At 33.3% G+C, this 12,823-nt stretch overlaps 1 protein-coding gene and 1 pseudogene across 1 annotated transcript in view; one reads left to right on the forward strand and one right to left on the reverse strand.

Annotated features, from left to right (window-relative positions):
• The window catches only part of Arid2 (AT-rich interaction domain 2), a 176,771-nt gene that overhangs the window by 116,390 nt on the left and 47,558 nt on the right, over positions 1–12,823 (forward strand). The window contains exons 7-11 of the mRNA XM_076854349.1: positions 9,735–9,801; positions 9,893–10,143; positions 10,479–10,575; positions 10,664–10,873; positions 11,691–11,858. Coding sequence (XP_076710464.1) covers positions 9,735–9,801; positions 9,893–10,143; positions 10,479–10,575; positions 10,664–10,873; positions 11,691–11,858 — 793 coding nt within the window. The remainder of the gene's footprint in view (positions 1–9,734; positions 9,802–9,892; positions 10,144–10,478; positions 10,576–10,663; positions 10,874–11,690; positions 11,859–12,823) is intronic.
• LOC143397356 (nucleotidyltransferase MB21D2 pseudogene) lies at positions 6,759–8,440 on the reverse strand (annotated as a pseudogene).

A 12,823-nucleotide genomic window follows, 5' to 3' on the forward strand; every position in this document is an offset into this window, starting at 1 on the left:
TGATTTTTTCCTAATATAACATATATATTTCTAACTTCAGATACTTATGCACATTTTTTCTGTACTCATTGGTTACGCAGAGATTAGAATTTGAATCCTTGCTAATTTATCAACTTAGTACTTGTCTCTGCTTTTTACATTTTCTCTGCAGAAAATTCCCTCCAAGTTCAGTTTTGTCTTTATACTAGCAATTTTGATATGTCATATTTTTATTACAACTCAATTTAAGATGTCTTCTCATTTTTATTATTACTTCCTGTTTGATAAATGAGTTATTTAGAAAGGAATTTTCTTTTTTTTTTTAATATATTTTATTTGGAGTTAGGGTCTCTCTCTTTTTTTTTTTTTTTAAGAGAGAGAATTTTTTAATATTTATTTTTTAGTTTTCGGCGGACACAACATCTTTGTTTGTGGTGCTGAGGATCGAACCCGGGCTGCACACATGCCAGGCAAGCGCGCTACCACTTGAGCCACATCCCCAGCCCTAGAAAGGAATTTTCTGAGTCTCTTTTTTTTAAAAAATTGTTCTAATATTGTTGTACATAATGGTGGGATTTTTTTGTTGTTGTTGCATATTGGGATCTGCATACAATATAACAACATAATTTGGCCAATATCATTCCCCAGTATTTCCCCTTTTCAAAAGGAATTTTCTTGGGGCTGGAATTGTGGCTCAGCAGTAGAGTGTTCACCTGGGGGCAGGACCCTGGTTCGATTCTCAGCACCACATAAAAATAAAGGCATTGTGTTGTCATTTTCTTTCTCTCTCTCTCTCAAAAAAGGGATTTTCTTGATTTCCAGAAATATATAAAGTTATTCAAGTTTATTCTTACTCATTTCTCAATTTCACTGTGTTGAGACTGTGCTCTTATAATTAGGTTATTGAAATGTTTTCACTCTTTATTATTTTAATTTAGCATTGATCAGATTTTATACTACATGTATTTGAAAAGAATATATGTTCTGAAGTCTTTTTATGCAGATTTTGATATTTCAGGCCAACAGTATTAGTTATAATGTTCATATTGCTGTAATAATGCTGTCATTTTCTGTTAGTTCCTTCATTTATGTAAAAAAGGTATGTTAAAATGCTTGTTTTGACTGTGGATGTGATGATTCTGTACAGTTCTGTTATATTGTATTATTTAGTTCTCTCGTATTTGTTGTATCTTTCTGGTCAGTCTAACTTATCGGGAAGTGTCTTCTTGCCTTCACAATTTATGTTTTGATTTAGTATAGGTATATCAGCTTTCAGGTTGGTGTTTATAAAGTTTATATTTTACTTAAAGCCTTTCATAACCTTATATTTTACCTGAATTTTTGTAAACAACATATATTTGTGCTTTGATTTTTTTTCTAGTATGAAAAACTTTGTTTATTTAGTGTAGTTATTTCATTTTAATGTAATTCTCATATTTTGCTTTAATTTACCATGTTCCTAATTTGTCTGTCTTTTCTATTCTTTTTCCCCCTTCCTCTTATTTTTTTCAACTTAATTTGACTCAGTATTGTTTATCATCCAGTTAGCCTATTAATTAGATATATTTTTAATTTTTTTAATTTTTATTTTTTTTAAGTTATACATGGACACAATACCTTTATTGTTTATTTATTTTTATGTGGTGCTGAGGTTCGAACCCAGGACCTCACATGTGCGAGGCAAGCACTCTACCACTGAGCCACAACCCCAGCCCCTATTAATTAGATATTAATGCACATTTTTTTGTACTCATTGGATACACAGAGATTAAAATTTTAATCCTTTCTAATTTATTAAGTTAGTACTTGTCCCTGCTTTTCACATAATGCAGGTACTCTAGAACAAATCCTTCTGCATTTACTCAATCATGATTTATATAATATGTACATTACTGGTTAATGCTCTCTTTGAATTCATTTAGTTTTAATTTTTTTCCTTGTCTAATATCAGCAAATGATATAAATTTCTCCCAAAACACTGCTTTCGCATGTCCCAAATTTTTATATTGAATTTTCACTATTATTTATTTCAGAATATTTTCTGATTTTTCCTTGTTATTTCCTTGTGATTCATTGGTTATATAAAAAGGTGCTGTGTAATTACTTACTATGTGAAATTTCCAATTTGCTTTTTTTAAAAAAAAAAAATGTTTATTTTTTAAGTTGTAGTTGGACACAATGCCTTTATTCCATTCATTTATTTTTATGTGGTGCTGAGGATCGAACCCAGGGCCCCATGCTTGCTAGGCAAGCTTTCTACGCTGAGCCACAATCCCAGCCCCTCCAATTCGCTTTTATTATCATCATTATTGCAAAATTGGTTTCTTATCAAATTCTGTTGTGGTTGAAAAACATGTTCTACTTAATTTCATTCCTCTTAAACTTGTCAAGACTTGTTTAATTGTCCAGCATATGGCCTTTCTCAATGAATGTTTCATGTACTCTTTAAAAGAGTTTGTGTTCTATTACCGTTGAATATAGTGTCTATTAGTAACAATTAACTGAAGGTCACTAGAAGTGTTAAAAGAATTCTGTATCATTATTGCTTTTTTATCTAATTGTTCTGTGATTTATTGAGAGATGAAGTATTGAAATCAGCTACTATGATTATGAATGTTTACAGCCTTTTTCCGTCTATCAGTTTTTGTTTCACATATTTGAAACTCTGTTATTAGTTATATACTCATTTTCAATTGCTTTTTTTCACTGATGGAATATTTTTTAACCTTATGGAATATTCCCCTTCTTATAATATCATTTGCCTTGAAGTTAACTTTGTCTGATGCTAATTTAGGTAGCTACATCACCTTTCTTATGATTGATGTTATCATATTTTTTCTATCCTATGCTTTTCATCTATTTTAACATTCAGTGTTTCTTAAAGATGGCATATTGTTCGCTCTTGCTTTCCTTTTCCCCACAAAATGCAATTTCTTCCTTGAAATCAGTCTGTGAGAACATTTGCCTTTTACAAAATTAATAATATGGTTGGGTTTAGTGTGTCAGGTTTTACTTTCCTGAAATTTTTATTTTGCCTCTGTGTTCAAAGAATACTTTTTGTGGACATAAAATTTTAGGATTTTGTCTGATACATTAAAGGTAATAATCATTGTCAGTTTGCATTATTACTGACAAGTCAATTTTGTTGTTCCTCTGTTCATGGTATTTTCTCTGCTTTTAGAACGTTCTCTTTATTATTGAGTTTCAACTTGGTTATGATTTACCTTGTGGGTTTTATTGCTTATCTTACTTGGTTCATTTATCTTTTTAAGTCTGTGGTTTGGTATTTTATGTAAAGTTTGGAATGTATGTGCCATTTATTTCTTCAGGTTTTTTATTTCCCTGCTATTTTTCTCAGACTACATGTGTACATATATTAGGCCACAATATTGTTCCACAGAATGAATGAATTTTTTTTTTCTTTCTGAGGCTAGTATGTTTCTTTCTTATTATTATTTTTGTGTTTTAACTTAAGATTGTTGAATGTTTTATTTTCACTTATAAGTATTACATTAATTCCCATACACAAATCCAAGACCATATATTGCCTGATTCCAAATAACAAAAACCCAACTTATATGTCTGGATATTAAAAACCCAAACCCAGATATTGGTTGATTTTTTTTCATTAGTAGACATCATGGACATCCTTTGGGAGATAGCAGGCCCCCTGACCCTCAAACAGCAACTTGCCATGAGTCCATACCAAAACAGGGAGCCAATGTCTTGTAGCAACTAAACCTGGCAAGTAATTTCACTCATGAAGCCAGAACACCTGTATTCCAATGCTGCCATCCACAGATATTTCCTGTTTTCTGCCCTCTAGGAAAACCTCCTTTGAACATACATGGTATTTTCTACTTGGGGATAATAACTTCTTCCTGCCATTTTCCCCCAAAAGCTCAGAAGAAGTGATGAGACTGTTAAAAAAAAAAAAAAAAATGACACAGTGTTACTCTCTGGAGTCTGCCACTGTTTGGATGTATTTTTAGGCTCATTCTGCTAGGCTCTGGAGTTCCAGGTTTCTGTGCTCACAGGTGCTGAAAGAACCACAGAGAGAATGCAGGGCTCCCTGAAAACCAGGAAATGCACAGTTAACATACAAGGATGCAAGGATGTGGCCATTGATTTCTCTGAAGAGGAATGGGAAGCCTGCACCCTAGTCAGCAGAATTTACATAGAAATGTGATGGTAGAGAACAAACACAAAAATCTGACCTTCTTGGCCATTTCTTTTCATCATACCTAAGACTTTTCACCAGAACAGGACATAAAATATTCAACCCAAAAATGCAGACCATATGGAAATTTTAGCTTCCACGATTTACAATTAAGTAAAGAATGGGAAAGTGTGGGTTGGAATGAAGTTCAGAAACCATGTCATAGTGAACCTAATTACCAGTATATAAAAAAAAAAGTTACGAAAGTAGTGAAACTCTAACTTTTGCCTTGTTTTAAATCTTAGAAAACATCAATGTATTCACTTAACAAAAAATCTGTACAGAGGTCAGAAATGTTGGGAAGTTGATTCTCAATGCTCAAAACTTATCCACTCTAGTATTTATATTCAAAATAATACATACAAATGTAAAAATATGAGAAAATTTTTAATCAAATCTTAAGCCTTACTCCACCCCAGAAAATTTATACTGTAGAGGAGCCTTACATATATAAAAAATGTGGCCAAGCACTTAAGCATTGCTCAACCCTTACTCAACACCAGAGAATTCATACAGGAGAAAAGCTCTATAAATGTAAAGAATGTGGCAAAACTTTTGAACAAATCACAAATCTTACTGGATGCCAGAGTATTCATAACTGGATAGAAGCCCTATAAATGTAAAGAATATGGCAAAGCCTATAAGTGTTGTTCAACCCTTACTACACGCTGGAGGATTCACACTGGAGAGAAACCCCACAAATATAAGGAATATGGTAAAAATTTTAATCAACTTTCACACATTATTCAACACCAGATAATTCATATTGAACACAGACCTTATAAATGTAAAGAATGGGGCACAGTCTTTAAATATTGCTCAAACCTTTATAGTGACCAGAGATGTCATAGTAGTAAGAAACCCTACGAATGCAAAGAAAGTGGCAGAGCTTTCAATTGAAATTCATACTTCATTATACTCCAGAGAATTCATACTGGAGAAAAACCCTACAAATGTCAAGAATATGGCAAAGCTTTTATCCAAATCACAGATTTTACCTGACACCTGGGGAGAAGCCATACAAATGTAAAGAATGTGGCAAAGCCTTCAAATATTGCTCAAACATTAATAGACACCAGAAATGTCAAAACAGTGAGAAACCCTATAAATGCAAAGCAAAGCTTTAAGTCAAAGCTCAATCATCATTACACACTGGAGAATTTATACTGGAGAAAAGCCTTACCAATGTGAATATTGCGACAAAGCTTTTAGAAGTTACTCAAACTTTACCCAACACCATAAGATTCATATTAGATGGAGAGACCCTAGAATTGTACAAAGTGTGGTGAATTCTGTAACACTTGTTCACATCTTATTCAACACCCCAGAATTCATATTGGAGATATACTGGAGAATTCAGAGTAGAAAGAAATCTTTAAAATGTATATAATGTATCAAAGCCTTTATTCAGATTTAAAACTTTCTTCATCATCAGAAAATTTATGCAATATTGAAATCTAATAGGTATAAAGATGTGCAAACACCTTTGTCCAAAAAGTATACCATTAGAGAACAGAAAAATATTTATAATAAAATAAAACCTTTAGAAATGTTTTTTTTTAAAAAAGTTACATCTAGAATTCTAAAAGAAATAAATACAGAGCTGGGGTTGTGGCTCAGCGGTAGAGCGCTTGACTAGCACGTCCGAGGATGTGAGTTCCATCTTCAGCACCACATAAAAATAAAATAAAGATACTGTGTCCATCTACAACTAAAAAATAAAATATTATTTTTTAAAAAAGAAAGAAATACAAAGACACATTTGTCAAGTATGTCCTTCCCAGCTTTAAGAGTTAATGAAAAGCCTGGTATACCCCTATAATCCCAGCAGCTCAGGAGGCTGAGGTAGGAGGGTCGTGAGTTCAAAGCCAGCCTCAGGAAAAAAAAAAAAAAAGTGCTAAGCAATTCAGTGAGTCCCTGTCTGTAAATAAAATACAAAATAGGGCTTGGGATATGGCTCAGTAGCTGAGTCACACAAACCCTGCCTCCCACACCCCACCCACCCTCTCGCCAGCCTGCAACCAAAAAGTCAATGAACAGCTGGGCAAGAGGGCGTATGCCTGTAATCCCAGTGGCTGGGGACACTTGAGACCAGAGGATCGCAAGTTCACAGCCAGTATCAGCAACTTAGAGAGGCCGTAAGCAATTTAGTGAGACCCTGTCTCTAAATAAAATATTTTTAAAAAGGGTTGGGAATGTGGCTCACTGGTTAAGCACCCCTGGGTTCAATTCCTGGTACCCGCCCCCACCAAAAAATCAATGAATAGATATGGAACTTTTAAAAAAAAAAAAACTTCCCAAAGATAGAAGCCAGGAATATCAGAGGATAAAACAGGATCCCACAATTAACAGAAAACTAAAATAAATGCAAATACTTTTTTTTGACTAAGAGAAGTGGGCTGAATGAAAATTGATAGCATTTCAAGAGTGGATGATAATTTGTACTAAAACACTATGCAACTCTGACAAGGCAAAGATTTAATTAGTAGATATAACAATTATAATGGTATGTTCTTAAGTAGAATTTAAATAAGTTGTCAAATAATTATACACACTAAAACTAATATCTGGGAACCTTAATTTTGTTTGAAAAGCTTTTAGACTCTCCCTTCAAACCATCCTGTGTTTGCTGATTTGTACATTCGATGAAGTTGCTCCAAAAATTATTACTTTCAAAGGTTACATTGTTTGGTGAAAAAGGGGGAAACCATTCTGAACACTGGTCAAAAGAAAGAAATCTAGTCAACATGCCAGGTAGTTCTAAGTCTTTGTGTCTCTCAGATACACACAGAGTTGAAAATTCATTAGGAAATGAATGAGTTTGTATGAAGATGGCAGTTCCCACTGCCAACAAGGCAGTCTCTCTGATTTGTAACACCTGTCTTCCTAGAGCAGATTTCAGGTTGAGAGCTCTGGTGGGGGAACTGAACAAATCTCCTCTTATGGATGTTGCAGCGTGCTGCACTGAGGGAATGAAATAATTGGGATACATCTTGTTGCCCAGATAGTGTTTAAGTTCATCACAAGGCCTTGCAAAAGTGAGCTGCATAGTCTTATTAAGCCAGACAGTTGGTAGGAGTCTGTTACAGTCCCACAGCGTCATGCTCCATAGGTGATAGGGTCTAATGGCTGTATGCCAGAAAAAGAGTTTAATGGTGATGGCCTGGTAGGCCTACAAGAAACTGCTCGAGTCACTTCTTTAATTGCACCTTGCTTCTGGCAAAGTATAGCTGCCATTCTTGTTGTTCTTGTCTTAGTAGGAGTAACTAGGCACCAAGTAAAACCCACTGATGAACTTCTTTCTCACTAATCTTCCCATCTAGAAGTGGTACTCCATGAGCCAGCTTTGGGCCAACGTTTGAAAGATACCACAGGGACAGAAATGTACAATCCACTACTGCTCCTTACATCCAGAATGATGGCAATGATGGTCCCATTCTTTTCTGCTTTTCTACCTTTGGCATCTCTTGCTGGGATTTCTTCTCTGTCTCTGATGTGACAGTGCTGATGGAATCATAGAGCTAGTCAGCCACTTGTAAGGGAGAAGTAGTGTTTGGTGGCACCATTGATGTGATCTTTGATGATGTAACAGTCTTCGTCAGAAAGCCAAAGACTCAGAAAGGAAAAGCACAAGGCTTAGTGGCACAGACTGATTGCAGTCATGCAGTTTAAGGACTGGCACCAGAAGGGTGAAGTTTATATCATAGTCAGTGCCCCAGACAGACATTGAGCTCATCTAAGTCCAGGTCCACCAGACTTCTCTAGAGAGCAACAGATATTCATTAACCACTGGAAGTTTTTAGTCTAGTTTTTGCACCATCTCTAGTGGGAAAAGATGAGATCCTTGGCTGTCTGAATCTCTAGCACTGTTTGGTTATCATATTCCCACTGGTCGTGCTTTGTAAATTCTTGAATGGATTTGTTCAGTTCCCCCACCAGAGCTCTGAAACCTGAAATCTGCTCTAGGAAGATTTACCAAAAAAAAAAAAAAAAAAATGTGTATTTATTTTAACTTAACTACATTTACCTTTTCCATATATTTTTCTTTAATTCACATTTGCAGAGTAATGAGTTTTTTCAGTTTTCACTTATCGGGAAATGTCTATTATTACACATTCATTCTTGAAGAACAGTTTTACTGTATAAAATTATACGTTGGTAAATATTTTCTTCCCTCACTTTGGAAAACATATTCCATTGTCTTCTGGCTTTCATAGTTTCTGTTACGTAGTCTGCTATCATTTTAATTGTTGTCCTTTTCAAGGTTTTCTGTTCTTTTTGTCTATCTCCATTTATGATTTTTCTTTTTTGATGTTTCAGAAATTTTATTATGATGTTTCTACATATTTTTATTTACTTTTCTTGGAGTTTGTAGTTCTTCTTAAGTCTGCATTTACTATACCCATCCACAGAGTTCTTAATTTTAGTTACGTTTTCAGTTCTAGAATTTCTATCTAGTTCTTTATTTTAGTTTTCTTTTCTTTCCCAACATTTGTAGTCTTTTATGTCTTTGAACTTATTATTCATGGTTATTTTAAATTCTGTATCTAATAACTTTATTATTTTACTTCCCTATGGCCCTTTTTTCAGATTATTGACCATGTTCTTTTTTCATGTGATAAGTTGTTTTTTATTGTTAACCAAACATTATTTGTCTTAGGTTTTTTTGTTGTTTGTTTTATTTTTTAAATATAGTGGTCCTCTTGAGTGGTCTCATGATGTCTGTGGCTCTCTTCTCAAAATAAAAGTTTTACATGCAAAAAAAACTTTGATTCCAAAAGATAATTATTTTTTGGCATATACATACCATATTATTTAGAAATAAAAAGTTAGTTAATAGCTCACATGCTTTTTTATTAGTACATAAGTTCCAGGCAAGTGGAATGGGCAATGTTCATTTTGTATAAGATATATCAATATAAAGGCATTCGGTTTTTAGCTACAAAAAAGATTATTAAATAATTGGATGGATTTTGCTTTCCATTTAGGAACCAAAACTGTATCACTTGTTATGCCTCAGAATTGTCTGTAAATAGGAATATTGTGATTATTTGCCATTTGCAGGTGAGATTAATACCTCCCTTAATTTTCAAGTACTGTTCTGTACAAACACTTACTTGTAGATATTTTCTATAGCTGTAAAAATAATCTAAAAATGTCTGTGATTCATATTGGTGACTCTGTCACAGTTTGTGCTATCATGATCTTTGGATTAACATTCAGAGTTGAAGAAAGTGTTGAAGAAATACTCAATTTCAATTAAATATTAATGAACATAAAGATTCATTTTTCCCCCTCATACAAGTTCACAGATGTTCTACTTTCCTTCAGAGACCTTATAGGATTCTGTTGCCCCCCAGGTTAAAAATCCTTGACCTAAAAAGAAAGAAAAAAAAATCTTAATTACATAAGAATCCTTTAACTATATGAAATTAAGCATTTATGTTGAAGAACAAAATCCATAGTGTGACTTTTTAAAGTAACAGAATAGTTGTTTCAAATAATTGGCATTTAGCATACTAATTTCTGATTACAGTTTTGGAAAGACATTGTTGATGATAATGAAGTACGTGATCTCATTTCTGATAGAAACAAGTCTCAGGGTAAGTCAATAAAAGTATAATTAAGTGATTTCAAAATTGCAACAATGGTAAATAAAATACCAATTTATGAAATTTCTATTTTCTCTTATAGAAGGTACATCAGGAGAATGGATTTGGGAATCTTTATTTCATCCACCTCGAAAGCTGGGCATTAATGATATTGAAGGACAGCGGGTACTTCAGATTGCAGTGATTTTGCGAAATCTTTCCTTTGAAGAGGGCAATGTTAAGCTCTTGGCAGCTAATCGTACCTGTCTTCGTTTCCTTTTACTTTCTGCACATAGTCATTTTATTTCTTTAAGGCAATTAGGCCTTGACACATTAGGAAATATTGCAGCTGAGGTAAGCATGTTACAGTATCTTAAAATAGCTTTTGTACTTAGCAACATTTACTTAAAAATTTTAGGATGTGTGTGGCATTTTATTATAGTTGTCCATATTTGCAGAATATTTATTAAGTGGTTACATGTATTTGTTGTCAAAAGTGGTGGTGCAGAAATAGCAAACATTTGTGGAAAAAAGAAATACTTGAAATGATGCTTCAAATTGAGCCTTGACTATTCTCATAATAATTATACATTTTAAAATAATACAGTGTTTTTTTTTTCAATTTTGTTAAATTTGAAATATAGAACTCTAGAAGAAGCATTCCTCAATAGTACTGTTCTTTTTTCTAGCTTTTATTGGACCCTGTTGATTTCAAAACTACTCATCTGATGTTTCATACTGTTACAAAATGCTTAATGTCAAGGGATAGATTTTTAAAGATGAGAGGTGAGTACTCAATTAAGTTTTTAATTGTGGAAAGTAAACAAACTTTATCATTTTTTAAAATATATGTGTGTTTGTGTATGTTTTACAGGCATGGAAATTTTGGGAAATCTTTGCAAAGCAGAAGATAATGGTGTTTTAATTTGTGAATATGTGGATCAAGATTCATATAGAGAGATCATTTGTCATCTCACTTTACCTGATGTGCTGCTTGTAATCTCAACACTTGAGGTGCTATACATGCTTACTGAAATGGGAGATGTTGCTTGCACAAAAATTGCAAAAGTAGAAAAGAGCATTGGTAAGATGAGACCAAAAATCTTGTAAATTATTTTCTTCACTGAGGAAAAATATATAATGTGCTGTATAAAAAATTATTCAGTATTTGAGATTTTCTGTTTAATTTTGAGGAATATTACCTTCTCAAAAATACTGTTTGTTTTACTCTTCTGCCTCTTTTAGACAAGTAAGATACATCTGTGATGGAAGAACAGGATTATATGGCTAACAGTAATTACTATTCTTTATATCTATTGTGTTTTAAATTTTAAAAGGACAAAACTCCTATGTCTGACTTTTGGGGAGTAGGTCTTTCACTTTCAAATGGTCAGCTTCTACTGTTGAATACCTAAAGCTAGTAAAGTAAGCCTCCATTTCTAGAATTTGCTGGTAATAGTGCTGTCCTTAAAAATCAGTGAACTCACCTCCTTAAAGTTAGTCCATTATAAGCATACTTATTAAAGCATGCCATGTTAATATTTAACTCAATGATTAAAATGATATCTTTCTTGAGAATAAGTACTAAAATCAGAGTTAAAGATTTAGCTTGAACACTGTCATTATTGAAAAATTAAGTTGTCATTTTCTATATCAACAATTCTTAAATCCAGCTACACACCAGAATCACTTGGGAACCTTTTGAAAGATACCTAGTCTCCACTTCAGAACTACTAAACAAATTGAGATTGTGATTTTGTTGTTGTTGTTGTTTTTTAAGATCCATAGGTAATTCTGATGTACTATGACTGGCATTTGAGAAGCAGTATTCTGTATATATCCTCCAGAGATGGCATTGTTTTGTAATACAATGGATTGATAATTTTTTTTTTTTTTTTAAGACATGTTAGTTTGTCTGGTTTCTATGGATATTCAGATGTTTGGCCCTGATGCACTAGCAGCAGTAAAACTCGTCGAACATCCAAGTTCCAGTCACCAAGTTTTATCTGAAATTAGGCCACAAGCTATAGAGCAAGTCCAAACCCAGACCCATGTAGCATCATCCCCAGGTTAGTGTTTCTATATATTCTTTTTCAGTGTGCTTATGGGTGTAAGATTTAATGCTGAGAATCAGTTTAAATTTTTAGTACGAAGACCTGATATTTTACAATAGAATAGGTAAAGGACGATTTGGATATGCAACTTCTTAGATAGTTTACATTCCAGGAGTATTAATATCCAGAAGAATAAAGAAGAAGAATAGTATAGAAATCAAGTTGAGAGGGATTTAGAGAATTGTAAGGGATTAGGTATTCACAACTGCACAAGCAGTAAGTATGCTACTGGGCTTATTATTTGTGATTATTGTTCTGGGAAACTGACATACTAGGAATATGTTAATTATATATATTACCTTATAATTCATTTGGGTAATGATGAGGATACACAAGTATATTACCCCTGAATCTTGGCTCCAGTACCACAGAATCATCCTGGGAATAGACACCGATGGCTCAATTTTGTTTAACCCAAATGGGTCTAAGTGCAGACTGTCTAATAACCAGCCTTCTCTTTCGTCGTTGAACTTCTTTCTCCTGGCACATTCTGAGTCATCATTTTTATATTTTAGCACTTAGCCTTTTTGTAGTCCTCTGTCTTTTATTTGTCCTAACAAAAGCAATTCATCTTTTACTTCACCTGCCTTTCCAGTTTCTACCCTTTCACTTGATACTGTCTCCCCAAGATACTTTTCCTGTGTTTTTTTAATTTTTTTTATAGATGATACTTATTTTCTAAGTTGATCTCACTTTTCACTTTGCAGTTCATTAATATGGAGGCAGTGTAGAATGAATTTCTTAAATTTTGTGCTACTTTACTACAAATTTTACTAGCATCAGAACTTATTCTCCTTCAACTTCCCCGTGTGTCAGAAAAGAGATGTTCTTCTGAATCTTGTGCTCTAAGTATCAGTTATTTTTTGTTTTGTTTCCTGTTTTATTTATATATGACAGCAGAATGCATTACAATGCTTATT

This window comes from Callospermophilus lateralis, chromosome 4 (genome assembly GCF_048772815.1).
Source record: "Callospermophilus lateralis isolate mCalLat2 chromosome 4, mCalLat2.hap1, whole genome shotgun sequence".
Taxonomy (NCBI): domain Eukaryota; kingdom Metazoa; phylum Chordata; class Mammalia; order Rodentia; family Sciuridae; genus Callospermophilus; species Callospermophilus lateralis.